Source organism: Alosa pseudoharengus, unplaced genomic scaffold (genome assembly GCF_046254945.1).
Source record: "Alosa pseudoharengus isolate Yale_2024_CS ecotype anadromous, Long Island Sound unplaced genomic scaffold, YU_APseudo_1.1 YU_APseudo_1.1_scf_12, whole genome shotgun sequence".
NCBI classification, from domain to species: domain Eukaryota; kingdom Metazoa; phylum Chordata; class Actinopteri; order Clupeiformes; family Clupeidae; genus Alosa; species Alosa pseudoharengus.
Window position 1 is genome coordinate 17,049,705 of NW_027468587.1, and position 13,812 is coordinate 17,063,516.

General features: G+C 42.8%; 1 protein-coding gene across 1 annotated transcript in view; it reads left to right on the forward strand.

The window, feature by feature from the left end:
* eif3ea (eukaryotic translation initiation factor 3, subunit E, a) overlaps nucleotides 1–13,812 on the forward strand; it is a 50,454-nt gene that overhangs the window by 11,651 nt on the left and 24,991 nt on the right. The window contains exons 5-6 of the mRNA XM_076280288.1: nucleotides 2,353–2,457; nucleotides 13,528–13,653. Of these exons, the coding sequence (XP_076136403.1) occupies nucleotides 2,353–2,457; nucleotides 13,528–13,653 (231 nt within the window). The remainder of the gene's footprint in view (nucleotides 1–2,352; nucleotides 2,458–13,527; nucleotides 13,654–13,812) is intronic.

The following is a 13,812-nucleotide window of genomic DNA, read 5'->3' on the forward strand; positions in this document are numbered from 1 at the left end:
CTAAATCAACCAATCAGTTTTCAGTGTAGGTGGGCTTATATCTCTTTTCTCCCGAACTTAATTAATCAGTTCAGTTAGTGTATTCTAGGAACAGGAGCGTCATGGTAGAGTCAGTGCCCCTCAAAAAGGAACATTTAAGACCCATTTCACATCAGACTACACAAAAGTGTACCCAATTGTCTCATAAGAGTAAAACATAATGATAGTATTGCACACTGCACTGTTTGTAACAGTGACTTTAGCATTACTCACAGCGGGTTAAATGATTGCAAAAGACTTGTTGAGGTGAGTTTAACAATTTCATTTGCATATTACTCAGGCCTATACTAGATGGTTAGTTGCCAAGGCTACATGAAAAGGCCAAACTACCAAAATCTACATATTTTACTATCACAATTTCTATCAATAGGCCTTCCTTATTTGGTGTACTGACTAGACATTATTGAACAAACATCTGTATTTCAGTATCTAAGTAGGTTAGGTTGGGATGTCTGCTATACATTGTTGGCATTACTGTTAAAATGCACTTCCAGTATGGTGAGTATTGGCAAAACGTCATTTTTATGTTGAGGCGGTGGGGGTGTTGTCGGTAGCTGCTGAAAGTAACTAATAAAGTAACTTGTAATCTAACTTAGTTACTTTTAAAATCAAGTAATCAGTAAAGTAACTAAGTTACTTTTTAAAGGAGTAATCAGTAATCAGATTACTTTTTCAAGGTAACTGTGGCAACACTGCTCATCACCCACTCATCATTAACATAATTAACTCATCTCTGTCCACCAGCTTTGTACCCAACCCCCTAAAACTTGCTGCTGTCACCCCATACTGAAAAATACCATACTTGACCCTGACATCTCCAACAACTACTGGCCCATCTCAGACCTCTTGTTTTTTTTTTTGTCAAAAGTCCTTCAATAAGCTGTTACTGCCCACTTCCAATCCCACCTCAACTCCAATAACCTCTACAAACCATTCCAATCTGATTTCACCGAACTGAAACTGCCCTCTTAAAGTCACAAACAACATCCTCTTCTTTGCTGACTCCAGCTTTCTCACCATCCTCATCCTCCTTGACCTCAGTGCAGCCTTTTGATACCATCAAACATTCCATCCTCCCTCTTGCCTTCAGCACTGTATTGGTATAATGTTCTAGTGAGGGTTTCAAGACTGAAATCCCAGAATACTAGACTATGGGGTACTTAACTGCCATTAATTAAAAAGTGCTCACCACTATTTTAATTGCCTTCATTTATCAGTGAAATGAAGAGGAGGGGTACACATACAAACTTTCTCTCTAACAAGCCTGCCAAACTTGACAAATTTCTTTCTTTGGAAGCAATGTTAAAGCTTAACACATCTTTTTAGCTTAACTTTCCTCTCAGCCCCCTGATTTCTACTTGCACTGCTTCTTTTATTTTCCCATTCCCATTTTCCCATTTATTTTTTTTGGTCTTTACTTTGAGCTCAGTCTACTAACTGTATCCCCGCTGAGTGTGTGTTGTTTTTATGTACCTTGTATCCATGTCCAGCCTGTGTCTGTGCCGTCCCTATTTGCTTGTTCTCTTATTGTCCCTGCCTGAATGTACTGTCCATACTGCCAGTGTAATCTAACCATGTATGTGATTGCATGCTATATGTACTGTACTTCTTATGCCTATGCCTTATTGTACAGTGTCCTTGGGTACCTTGAAAGGCGCTTTTCTAAATTAAAGGTATTATTATTATTATTATTATTATTATTATTATTATTATTATTATTATTATTAACCTATAGAGCACATTACATTCTCTAACACACATTAACATTTTGAGCCAGCAATTCGAGTCGTACAACGACGAAAAACGAGGCGATTAAGCTTTCCCGATAGGCAATCTGATGAAATTCGGCTCATTTTTCCTTAGTGCAGCTGCAATGTAATTTAGCAAACTGTTGCTTACCCCCAGCTACACATATGGGCAAGTCAGCGCTTTTCTCCTTGGAAAGCATATGGTATTTCGGTGATTTGATGACGTATTATTCAAAAATAGCCACACAATTCCAGGTTTGGTCGGTCTAACGAGTTTATTTTACACAGTAATGTGAGCAATCAAGTCGTAGCTAACCATCGGACCATATAGTTTGAGCACATAAATCGTGAGCTTTGGTTTTACATCATTTGCGATTTACTCGTACAGTGCGACTTGGTATTTAACAAAAAACATTGGGAAAAAAAACGCACCCTGAAGGTACTGCTTCCACACTATTCATATATTTGAGTATACATATTGACATTGCCCAATATGTCTTCCATTCAGGTAGAAGCATGGTGAAGGCAGATATTTTTAATTGTGCCTTTGCTTTGTCCCCCATAGTTCCGGCAGGAGTACTTGGACACCCTCTACAGATATGCCAAGTTCCAATATGAGTGTGGAAATTACTCTGGAGCAGCTGAGTACCTGTACTTCTTCCGAGTTCTGGTAAGGATTTGTTCTGCAGTCACCAGAAGAACCCAGAACACATTACATGGCTAAGAACTTATTGTAGTATACTAATGGGCTTTGTGTCAGGAAATAGTTCTCTCTGACTTTTTCTGTTAATCTATTCAGACATGGTCATTAGTGTCTTGTGAGGAGGGGTGGAATAGCTATAAGGGAGAGAACAAAGGCAAAGAAAGCACTGTACGTTTTCTCTTTTGGATAATGCTGTCAGTGATTCCTTTTTTTCTTCTCTTAACTCTTTTCTAATGGACCAGCAATTTTAGGGAAGCCTGGCACATGTTAATTAAAGAAGCAGAGATATGCATTACCCCAATTACTTTTTAATAAGACTATTAATCCTATCCTGTGCCAGAAATGTCTTTGCATCTAACATTGCATTTTTATTTTATAAATGATGGAGATTAGGTCTCATAAGTGATTTTACTTAAGAACTATCCTCGGTTGTTGTCTGACGATTTATCTCGAAAAATGCAGCGTCACCCAAGAGTTGCTTGGTATGCCGTTGCCAGGGTGCCTCTGATTGTCGGTGGCTTTCGCCCTTTCATGGGGCAAAAACCTGACAGGCTGCTTGTGAGCGGGTGACGTCAGAACCCTGTTAAATCGCCCTGCATGTCTTTGGCATTGGGGCGAGACCACTGAAAGTCTCCGTTAGAGCTTTTTACTGGGCCAAGTGTTTAGTGGCAGACTCCATAATCTGTTCCTTAGTCTTGCTTCCCTGGCAAGGCCCCGGCCGTCTGTGGATTACCGACTGGGATCCTGCAGCCCGGCATGCGCTCCCCCCTTAAGGATTCCCTGGTTCTGCTGAGCCGGGGATGAGTTACGCAATCTTCCCCACTCGGCACCAGTACTGTGACTGGTTGCTGGTTTTTTCGGCTGAAGGCTGGTGGACGGTGAGGTTTTGCTTATTGAAATCACTGAAGCGTTCTCCAAAACCTCACGTCTGTGTTTGTGTGGTGATGTAATGCATGTGAATGAAGTATCCTCGATTGTCATTCTTTGTGTTTCAGCGTGTGTGGCTTATTGTTTCCTTTCGAAACACTGGAGACCAGACATAACTTTTTTGGTATTGTTTTTTGTTTCCTTTTTTTGTCACTTTTCTTATGGTCTGGTTGAAGCGCATCACAGATATGTAGAGGTCCTTCAAGGGGACCTCGGGATTAAATAATTTTCACCAGTCAAATATTTTTTTGGAAATCAGATAATACCAAAGTAGGTTTGCGGGGGTAGATAATTGCAGTTCACCGAGAGTACTGGCAGGATCGACGTTACACATGCGTACCTCTTATTTCCTCTATAAACAAAGGGCTCATTGCTGGGCCTGGGGTGTCTGTGGCTTCTCTCCCACCGACTGCAGAAATGAGTGAAAGATGAACTAGAGCGAGAGCCTGCACAGCAAGCGGGGCTTCGGGAGAGGAGAGGGATGGTTGAGTGGGACAGACTCAGAGTCCACTCGGTGTGTGTGTGTGTGTGTGTGTGTGTGTGTGTGTGTGTGAGAGAGAGGCAGTTGTGTCACAGGTGGGGAATAATGTGGGATGGTGGTGTGTGTGTTGGGGCCGCAGTGGTAACATGTAACTCAAGAGAAACCCTGGGAATGGACGGCTCCTGACCCCCATCAATCCCCCACCACTCCACCCCACCTCCCCTCCTTCGCTCTGTTCTCAAGGCCACACTCTGTGGAGGGTAGGCTACCACCCTGGCTGAAGAGAGGTGCCTTTTGTCAAGGGTACCCTGGGCTGGGAGTGCTGCTTGGGTCCTTCACGCTTGGCTGGGCTATTGTGCTACCCTGGTACCTGAACTTTTTTTTTTTTTTTGCTTTCTCTCTCTCTCCTCTCCCCCTCGCTCTTTCTGATTCCAAGTCACTTAGTTCACATTCCCATGTTGTCTAATAATGTGGGGGAATGCTTTTTTTTGGTGAATAGTACTTTTTCAATTGAATGGAAATTGTGCGAATGAGGCCTTGGAGGGAGGTTCAGTCTTTTATTGTTATTATGTCTAGTGGGGACAAACCACTGCACTCAGCATGATTTTAAAGCTGGAATGTTGTGTAAGTGGCTAAGTTAAAACATACATCTCGAGCCTTTCACATTCATGTTGGGGTTAAAAAAAGAAAAGAAAAAAATAAATAATAGTATTAATGGTGTACACTGTGTTTGAGACAGCCAAAATTGGCGTTCTGTGAATAATGTTGGATGCTCACAAGGCTCAGTGTACCATTAAAAATTATTTTAGGGACCTCATTTACACCATATTGCTTGTGTTTCTGAAAATTCAGTCTAGTGTGTCTTAGCAAAATTTCTCCTGAATGTTTTCATTTATACTGGCTAAATCTGATGAAATTATACAAACAAACAAACAAAAAGTCTCTTTTGGTCAATCTGTTACACTGACTGCCTGGCCAATACGGTTGAATGAAAATGAATGGTCAAAGTAAATGACCATAGGCCTTAATAACAAAACAATGTGTTGACCTTTCTGAGGTAACTTTTGGCCCTTTAGGGAATCTGCTCTGATTTATTGGCCGCCTTAATGTGAATTGTACAGAATTCAGACTGATTTGCTAGTCTGTGGTTATTTAGTCCTCTGATCTAATTTTTGGAAATACATGTTTCCCCAGAACATTGTACTAGCGGCTCAGAGACTGTTGAAGACAACACTGTATTCATGGGGAATTTTTCCTAACTTTGTAGATGCGTATTGAGAAAGAACATGCAAAACTCTTTAAGTTGGTTTAAATAAGCCCATGATACATGTCAGCATGCTGTTCCTCATAAAGATTGTATTTCAGGAGTCAACGCTGAATGGCATTGTTCTATGAAATTGCAAAAATGATTGCTGGAAAGTGGTTAGAGTTTCTTGGCTCATGTCATTAGTTCAATGAAGTCTTATTTTTTCCCACCATATTGGACAACCTGAATGTGTAGCTAATGATGTACAATTCTTGTTGCAGCCACAAGGAATCTGTCTCAAAGGTTTGCTTGCTTACGGCAATCATGATATGTTTGCTGTACCCGCTTATGCAATTGTTTGTTTGTTTGTGCTGGTCCCTCAGCGGGTTTTGTGGTGACAGAGAAAGAGAGGGACATCATAGGTCAGCCTTGGATTACAACCCAAATCAGCTCCCCATACTTTGCATAATTTATTAGAGAAAGACCATGGCTGTGTAGCAATTGGAAAGAAATTCCTCCATTCGGCTCTAATGGAAACTGGATATTCTCCTGTTGCCTGAGCGTCTGCATTGTGTGGCGCTCTTCTCTTTTCCCTTGCCCATCTATTATGGCGGACTGTCTCTGAGCGGGTTGGCACAGGGATCAGCGCTCTGCTCTTGTCTGTAAACAGCCTCTTAACCCAAAGCAGTTGGTCCTCCTCCATTGCATTGATTTTTGTGAGTGATGGTACAAAGCTGCCGGCCCCGCGTTCTCAAACGACCGTGAGTTCCCAAGCAAGGGGAGGATGGTTAACTCCTCATGAAGAAGTCAAGAGAAATGGAAGGATTTTGAGAGTAAGCACATCAAAAGCGCTCAACAAAATGAGGACCCCGTCCCCCCCCCGTCCCCCCTCCTCCTCCTCCTCCTCCTCCTCCTCCTTCACCATCACCACCACCACTACCTCTGCGCCAGACCTGCAAGGAGACTTGTTTATGGCATTTCAGCTCAGTCTAAATAAAGCTAAATTGCTGTGGCATAGTTATGTCTTTTAAGTTCTGCCTGTATTTCTTTTTCTTCAAATCATTAGCCCCTCATTTCAGAATCCCTCTCAGAACAAAATGCATACAAGCACTTTGTAACACAATACCCCCCCCCCCCCCCCCCCACCACCCCGTGTCTCTTGACGTTGGAAGAGTTCTCAGAAGAATGGATTTAACCAGTAAGACCCTTTATATTGTGAATACCTATCTCATCTTTTCCCCCCCTGCGTCTCTCTCTCTAAATCTCTTTCTATGTTTCTTTCCTTTTCCCTTTGGTGTGCTCTGGACCTCCCATCTCTGTGCCTGCCATAGTATTCTGGAAGAGGTTAGGCTCCAGAACTCATTTAACGTGGGAAACACAGTCATTTAACGGAGGAAGCCAGGCTTGCAAAATCCAAGTCCGAGGTCCTGTTACAGTGGGAGCCTGGTGCGAAAAGAGCAACTTATTCATATCATCTGTTAATGCAGGGATTGAATGTTGAGAATAAAGATTGAGTGTCCCGTCGGATCTTCTGCACAGTAAATTTATTGTTGCTGGTCAGTCAGTGAAAATGCACCCGTTTCAGGAGCCCAACGGAAACTTAAGGTAACTGCTGGAAAAACCCAGGTATTGAAACTATTCTTGCATGGCCACTGCTGAAAGCCTGGCAGTGTGGAGAAAGCTACCATAATGACATGGATCCCTGCCAAAGGTAGCAGGCAGGGACTTCCAGGAAAAAAAAGAAGGGGGGAAAAAACAAATGCATTTAGAAATGAAATGTTGACCTTTTATACTGGCAACACATATGCCTCCACCCTCAAATGCACGTTTGCTCAGTCAATGCTGATCTCACTTCTGAGGTTTCGACTTTGAAAAGTCACTTAGAACTGTCCAACTAGTGTTACTCCTGATCAAAAGGGTCCAGTGTTGCGAGTGGGTAGGTCAGTGCCTAGCTAACTCTCTTCAGGTTTTTGTTTTTTAAACTCTGTGTTCTTTCTCTGCTGTTGTTGGAGATACATGGATACCTCCTTGTCCATCTCTCCCCTGAATAATGCTGGAGCTTTCTCGAAAACAACAGACTAGATCATAAAATATTAGCCTAGTAGTTCTTATTGAATTCATTAATATTCCTAATAATTCCCTAATAATCCTAAATTTCCCTTGGGACAAGTGTAGTATCTAACTAATTTGGGATTTTAGACTATTTTGAATTTAGTTTGTTATTTTCTTTATCTTGGTAATTCCACAGAGGCCTTTATCAGGATCTTGTTTTCGGTTCACTTCCACTTGACATGAGATCTGTCTTGTAGCCTAGATTACTATAGGCTCTGTCCTCTGCCCACTGACTATCAGTGGGCAGTAATAAGGGAAGTCTGGCTCTGGTCTGGATTTTGGTCTAGAGCCTTGTGGCTGGCCAGAGGACACCCACTATAGCTTCCTGGTTGCCTGTCACCGCGTCTGGTTTTGGCCCTGTTATCACGGCCGATTGCGAAGTCAGGCCTCATCCCCAGACTTTCCCATGAGCCTGGAGGGTGTGTAGCTTGACATCCAGTTTGGATCGATTATCATCCCGAGATACAGAGCGGTCCCAACCTACAGCTGATTATTTGCCTTGCTTTTGTTTGTTTTTGTCTCCCTTTCGATGTAATTAGAAACATCAGCACACAACCTTTTGAAGTTGATTGTCTCCACAGAGATCCGTCTCGTTAGCTCCAGTTCATATTTCCATATGGGAAGTGTGCAAAGATCTGTGAGGGGTTTTATAACAGAATTTCACAGGATGTTATGCTTTTGGCTTAATACTTAATGTTTGGCTTAACAATTATTGTTTAACCCCATGTTTTGAATTATGATCCATGAGTTATTTAAACAACTCTCAAAGTCCTGTAATTGTTTGAAAATGCTAGGTCAAGTTCATTTCTGGCAGTGTCCCAAACGTTACACTAGAGTATTTGCATACACGACCCAAAATGTCAGCCGATTTAGTATTTCCTTTATATGCATGATGTGTTGAAAAGCTCTCCTTTAAAAAAAAAAAAACAAAAAAAAAACATGTCTGGAGATTTCCACCAGTTTCATTCAAGTTATAATTTGACCTTTTTTTTTTTTTTTTTTTAATTAACATCTTGAGACTGGGCAGGCTGCTCAGAAAGCCGAATATTTCCTTTTACGTCTTGCGACTCCTACAGGAGCAGGTTCTGCTGGACTCCTCGTCATCTCCTAACCCCCCACCCCCAAAATCCATCTCCCACACACACTTCCATCCTGTCTCTCACTCCCTCTGACGTGTAGCCAAACCGCTGGCTGCTGGAGAAGGGAGAAGTGGCTACACAGGCAGTAGTCCGCCCGCTTCGTCAACTCATCCCTCAGCTTGGAAGGGACGGGGGAGGGGGCACAGGTCTGTCATGAGGGCCCAACTGGAAGTCGGCTCACAGAGAGGAAACAAGGACCAACTAAATCAAGGAAGGAAAAGGGTTATTGGAAGGTTATCTTCAAATTTATCTCAAATAAAGTTATCTCATGGACTGGTGTTTGATCCTATATCACAGACTGGTTGCAGGGATCTCTGTGTAAGTCCTGTTTCCATTTGTAAAATGTTTTTGGCTAACTACAAAGAAATGAGTAGTGCGGTCTTTCACAACACTGCCACAGGAGCCAGCCCTGAGGTCATTCCCAGGCCAGTCGAGGCAAATGCACTCCTTCCTGACCCCTGACTTAGCAAGACTTCCTCTCTGATTAACTACAACCAGCATCAAAATTGTTATGGAAACATTGGGATAATAATATAATATAACAATAAGCTTTATTTGTATAGCACCTTTCATACACAGAATGCAGCTGAAAGTGCTTTACATTTGGGACATTTTTAACGATAATAAACAAGATAATAATAATACATTTTGAGGCTAACACAGCAAGTTGTTGAGGTAGTATATATATATTTGCTAACAAATGCTTACATAACATTACAAACCGCAAGCCCTTGTTGCGGGCTCCCACAAATACCAACAATTTCCTGCAAGTTCTTCAGTCATTCCTCTTCGTTGCTGTGCCTGTTTATGAGCCGATCAGCAATATATACCAAGCAATATCAGAAATACTTAATAAATATTAAATATTTAATTATCTCTTGGTTTGTTTTTCTGATCCATTGATCCAACCAACCTAAGTATACTGGTAAAAATAAATAAGGGAACACTTTTTCATAGGAGTATAGCATCAAGTCTATCAAACTTGTAAGCTATTGGTCTGGCCAGCTATGTAACAGAGGTGGTTGTGAATCAGTTTCACCTGCTTTGGTGTCATCAAAGTTAACAGGTGCACTAGAGGGGCAACAATGAGACGACCCCCAAAACAGGAATGATTTTACAGGTGGTGGCAACTGATAATTTTTCCATCTTTATCTTTCTTGAGTGATTTTTCACAAGTTTCGCATTTGAGTGGGTCAGTGTCACTACTAGTAGCATAAGCCAGTACCTGGAGCCTACAAAGGTTGCACATGTAGTCCAACTCCTCCAGAATGGCACACCAATACGTTCCATTGCCAGGACTTCTGTGTCTCCCAGCGCAGTCTCAAAAGGAGATTCCTGGAGACAGGCAGTTGGTCTAAGAGAGCTGGGCAGTGTGGTAGAAGATCCTTTACCCAGCAGCAGGACCAGTATCTGCTCCTTTGTGCAAGGAGGAACAGTAGGAGCCCTGTCAGAGCCCTAAAAAATGACCTCCAGCAGGCCGCTGGTGTGAATATCTCTGACCACACTGTCAGAAACAGACTTCATGAGGGTGGCCTGAGGGCCCGATGGCCTCTAGAGGGACCTGTGCTCACTGCCCAGCACTGTGGAGCTCAATTGCCATTTGCCATAGAATACAAAATTGGCAGGTCCGCCATTGGCGCCCTGTGCTTTTCACAGATGAGAGCAGGTTTACCCTGAGCACATGTGACAGACGTGAAAGGGTCTGGACATGTTGTGGAGAACGTTATGCTGCCGGGAACATCATTCAGATGATGAAACATCTGGGGAGGCATACCCTTGGAGGGACGCACAGACCTCTATGGGCAAGACAACGGCACCCTCACTGCTCTTAGGTATCGGGATGAATCTTCAGACCCATTGTCTGACCCTGTACTGGTGGAGAGGCCCCTGGGTTCCCCCTGGTGCATAACAATGGCCGGCCACATGTGGTGAGAGTGTGCAGGCAGTTCCTGGAGGATGAAGGAATTGATACCATTGAGTGTCCCCCACACTCCCCTGACTTAAATCCAGTAGAACACTGGATTGTACCACAGAATGTCAAGGAGCTCAATGATGGCCGTGTCCACATCTGGGAGCAGACCCCCAGGACACCATCCGCCGTCTCATTGTCAAGCATGTGGGGTCCATACGAACTACTGAGTTCCATTTTGAGTTGCTGCAATGAAATTTTAATGAAATCACTTTTTTCATTGATTTTCGTGGGGGTCTTTGAATTCAGCCCTCTGTAGGTTGATCATTTTCATTACAAAAAAAATGTGGCATCCTTTAGCCAGTACACATTACCCAGTGCATATCAATATATCATATCATATCACCCCCCTGGTGTTCAGTGAACATTGTTTAATAGTTGTATTTTAGACTTTGCAGCATCACTGGCAATCTGGCGACCCTTAACCCCTTTTAACTTTTAATCCTTCTATCTCTTCCCATGTTACCCCTCACAAAAGGAGTGGTGTAGACTAGGAAAAATGGGTTTGTCTTAGTAAGTCAGTGGAGCCCATAAAGCCAAAATGATTGTAGACGTATGTGCTGACCATGTTAAGTTGTTTCTTTCCTAAATACACAAGGTTAAGTTTTGTTATTGCTAGCTGATTCTTATATGACTGGACTTGGCTGACTATACTTTGTGATAAGGATGCACATTTTAAAGTGTCTTGGCAGACAGGCAGTATTTCTTTCCTAAACCTCTCCAGAACCTGGCAAAAGTACAATTCAACTCCATATTTCTAGTTTCATGATATCAGCATCAATGGTTCCTGCCCACATTTAAGCCAGATTGCTCCACTGCTCCTAAGATTTATGGTGTAGTGTAGGTCTGGTCCCAAGAGAGTCATAGTGTCAAGCATTTCTCTGTCCGGGTTCGAGTTTTTTAGAGAATGACATCATGCAGTCCTTGTATCCAAAGTAAATAAATGCAGAATTTACTCCAGAGAATGACGGTGTGTTGTAAACCACGAGCAGCCGGTTTAAACCATCTCTCCACTTTCCTTGGTGGTGAACCAAAGGCTAAGGCAAGGCTGCAGTTTGGTCGGTATTTTTAGTGTACTGTACCCTCTCTAGCCTGCAAAAACAGTATCATATTGGTCATTCTGTGTCAAATCAGATAATATTTTGGCACCATCTTAGATTTAGTTCAAACATTGTCTATATTATGAATGGGTCCCAAAACCAAGTCTTGTAAAATGTTTATGTTCAAATCCTATGTCTTAATGTTTAGCCTTTGTTATTATTTCATAGCTTGGCTAACACCAGACCGCATCTCAAATGGTAAATGGACTGGATTTATATAGTGCTTTTTGACTCCTCGGAGCACTCAAAGTGCTTTACAATGTCATGCCTCACATTCACCCATTCACACACCGATGGCTGAGGCTGCCATGCAAGGTGCCAACCTGCTCATCGGGAGCACTGGGGTTAAGTATCTTGCTCAAGGGCACTTCGACAAGGTCAGGAGGAGTTGGGCTCGAACCGACAACCTTCCAGCTACTTGTCAACTCCTCTTCCTCCTGAGCCACTGCTGCCCCCTCAATTGAAATAGAGAATGGGTCTGGGGACCCTTCATTTACTTCCGATTTCCAAGGGGCATAACCAGCAATGAAATTAAACTTAAACCGATACATTAAACCCTTACCCAGTCTTTTTTGGAAATATAGCAGACACCTCTTGTTGGTTTTAAGAGGTAGGTTAAAGGTTTTAAATGCAGTTGTTTACTCCATTCCAAAGAAAACTCACATCCATGTCAATACTGACGTCATCAGCACAGCCATTGGTTGTGTTTAACAGCGCTGCTAGCTGTCCTTTGGCATATATCATACAATGCCCACCCCATGCCGGATAAGTGGTTGTGATTGGTCCCTGGGTTTTTGGTGATTTGAAAACCTGTTTCAATGGGACTGTGTCTGGGTTTACATCAGGCTTATTTAAAAATTGAATTAGCTTGTGCTGACGTCTTCTAGAAAGATGGCAGCAAGCAGAAGAAGAGTTTATTTAATGCACTGACTGCACCAGCTGTCCTCTTTATTCTCTTTCTGTAAACTTAACGGTTAAAAATACTTCTGCCTCCCAGTTGTCCCTGTCAAGTTTGTCATGGTCGTGGACACCTCAACAGGCACAGGAAAGGAGGCATCGGGCAGGGGCGGTGGGGGGCTTGGTTGGTTGTCAACGGGGTGCAGAGTTAGAGTTCAGTAGGGTGACAGCCACAGGAAAGAAGCTTCCTTTGACCAATCACCGTTGTGTCGTCTGCAAACTTCACAATGCTGTTAAAGCCATGTACAGGTGTGCAGTCCTGGATGAAGAGGGAGTAAAGGAGAGGGCTCAGCACACATCCCTGTGGTACACCAGTGTTTAGGGTGATGGTTGAGATGATCTAACCTAACAGACTGAGGTCTGTTGTTTAGGAAGTCCAGAATACAGTTACAGATAGAGGTATTGATGCCCAGTTCACTGAGTTTGGTGACCAGTTTGGAGGGGATGATTGTGTTGAATGCTGAACAATAAACAGTCAATAAACAGCATTATCACATACATCTGTTATCATCCAAAAATAGACCCTATGTTCTCAGATCGGAGTTGTACTTTAAAGCAGCGGTATGCATATTTTTTTACCTTTATATAACAGCTTCAAAGCTATTTTGATGGTAAACAAACTTGTAAAAGGGAAAATCGTGCACCTGCCATAGCTGGCAGTGCCTCACAAGCAGAAAATCAGCCTTGCAATTTGACTGCGAGCCGGAGACATCTCGCGAGAAACGTGAAACATTACCTGGTCAGTAGATACAGCTCTTTGGAGATTGTCTTTGCCTATAAAGTCATACTGAGAAGGGGTTTTTCTTCCATCCTACAAAGTTTGGTCTGGCTAGGAATGCTACCTTTGAAAATATTAGTGCACAAACATGGCTTCCAAGATAAGGCATTGAACGAGTGAAGTAACTAAAAAAAATCTTTTTTCCTTTAAAAAAAAAATTAAATCATTGGAATTGAAAAAAAATATATATATATTTTGCAGGTGTTATTTTGGCACCTAAACATGATGTAGACAAACCTTAAGCAAAATCTGAGAGAGTGTGTGTGTGTGTCCACTTAACTGGTTAATCTAATATACGTGCTCTCTGCTGCCATCTCTGTCTCCCCAGGTGCCTTCGACAGACAGGAATGCCCTGAGCTCACTGTGGGGAAAGCTGGCTTCGGAGATTCTAATGCAGAACTGGGAGGCTGCCATGGAGGACCTGTCCCGCTTGAGGGAGACTATCGATAACAATGTAAACGCCCCACCGCTGAAAATTGGACACCCGCCCTCGGATTCGCTTACATAGGCCCCGCGATATTGACCTCTCTGAGTTTCTGTAAAACGCCACAGCACTGATGCTACTGCTGTTGCCCGCCGTTGTCTCTCTCTCTCTTCTGCTGTAGCTGCTGTT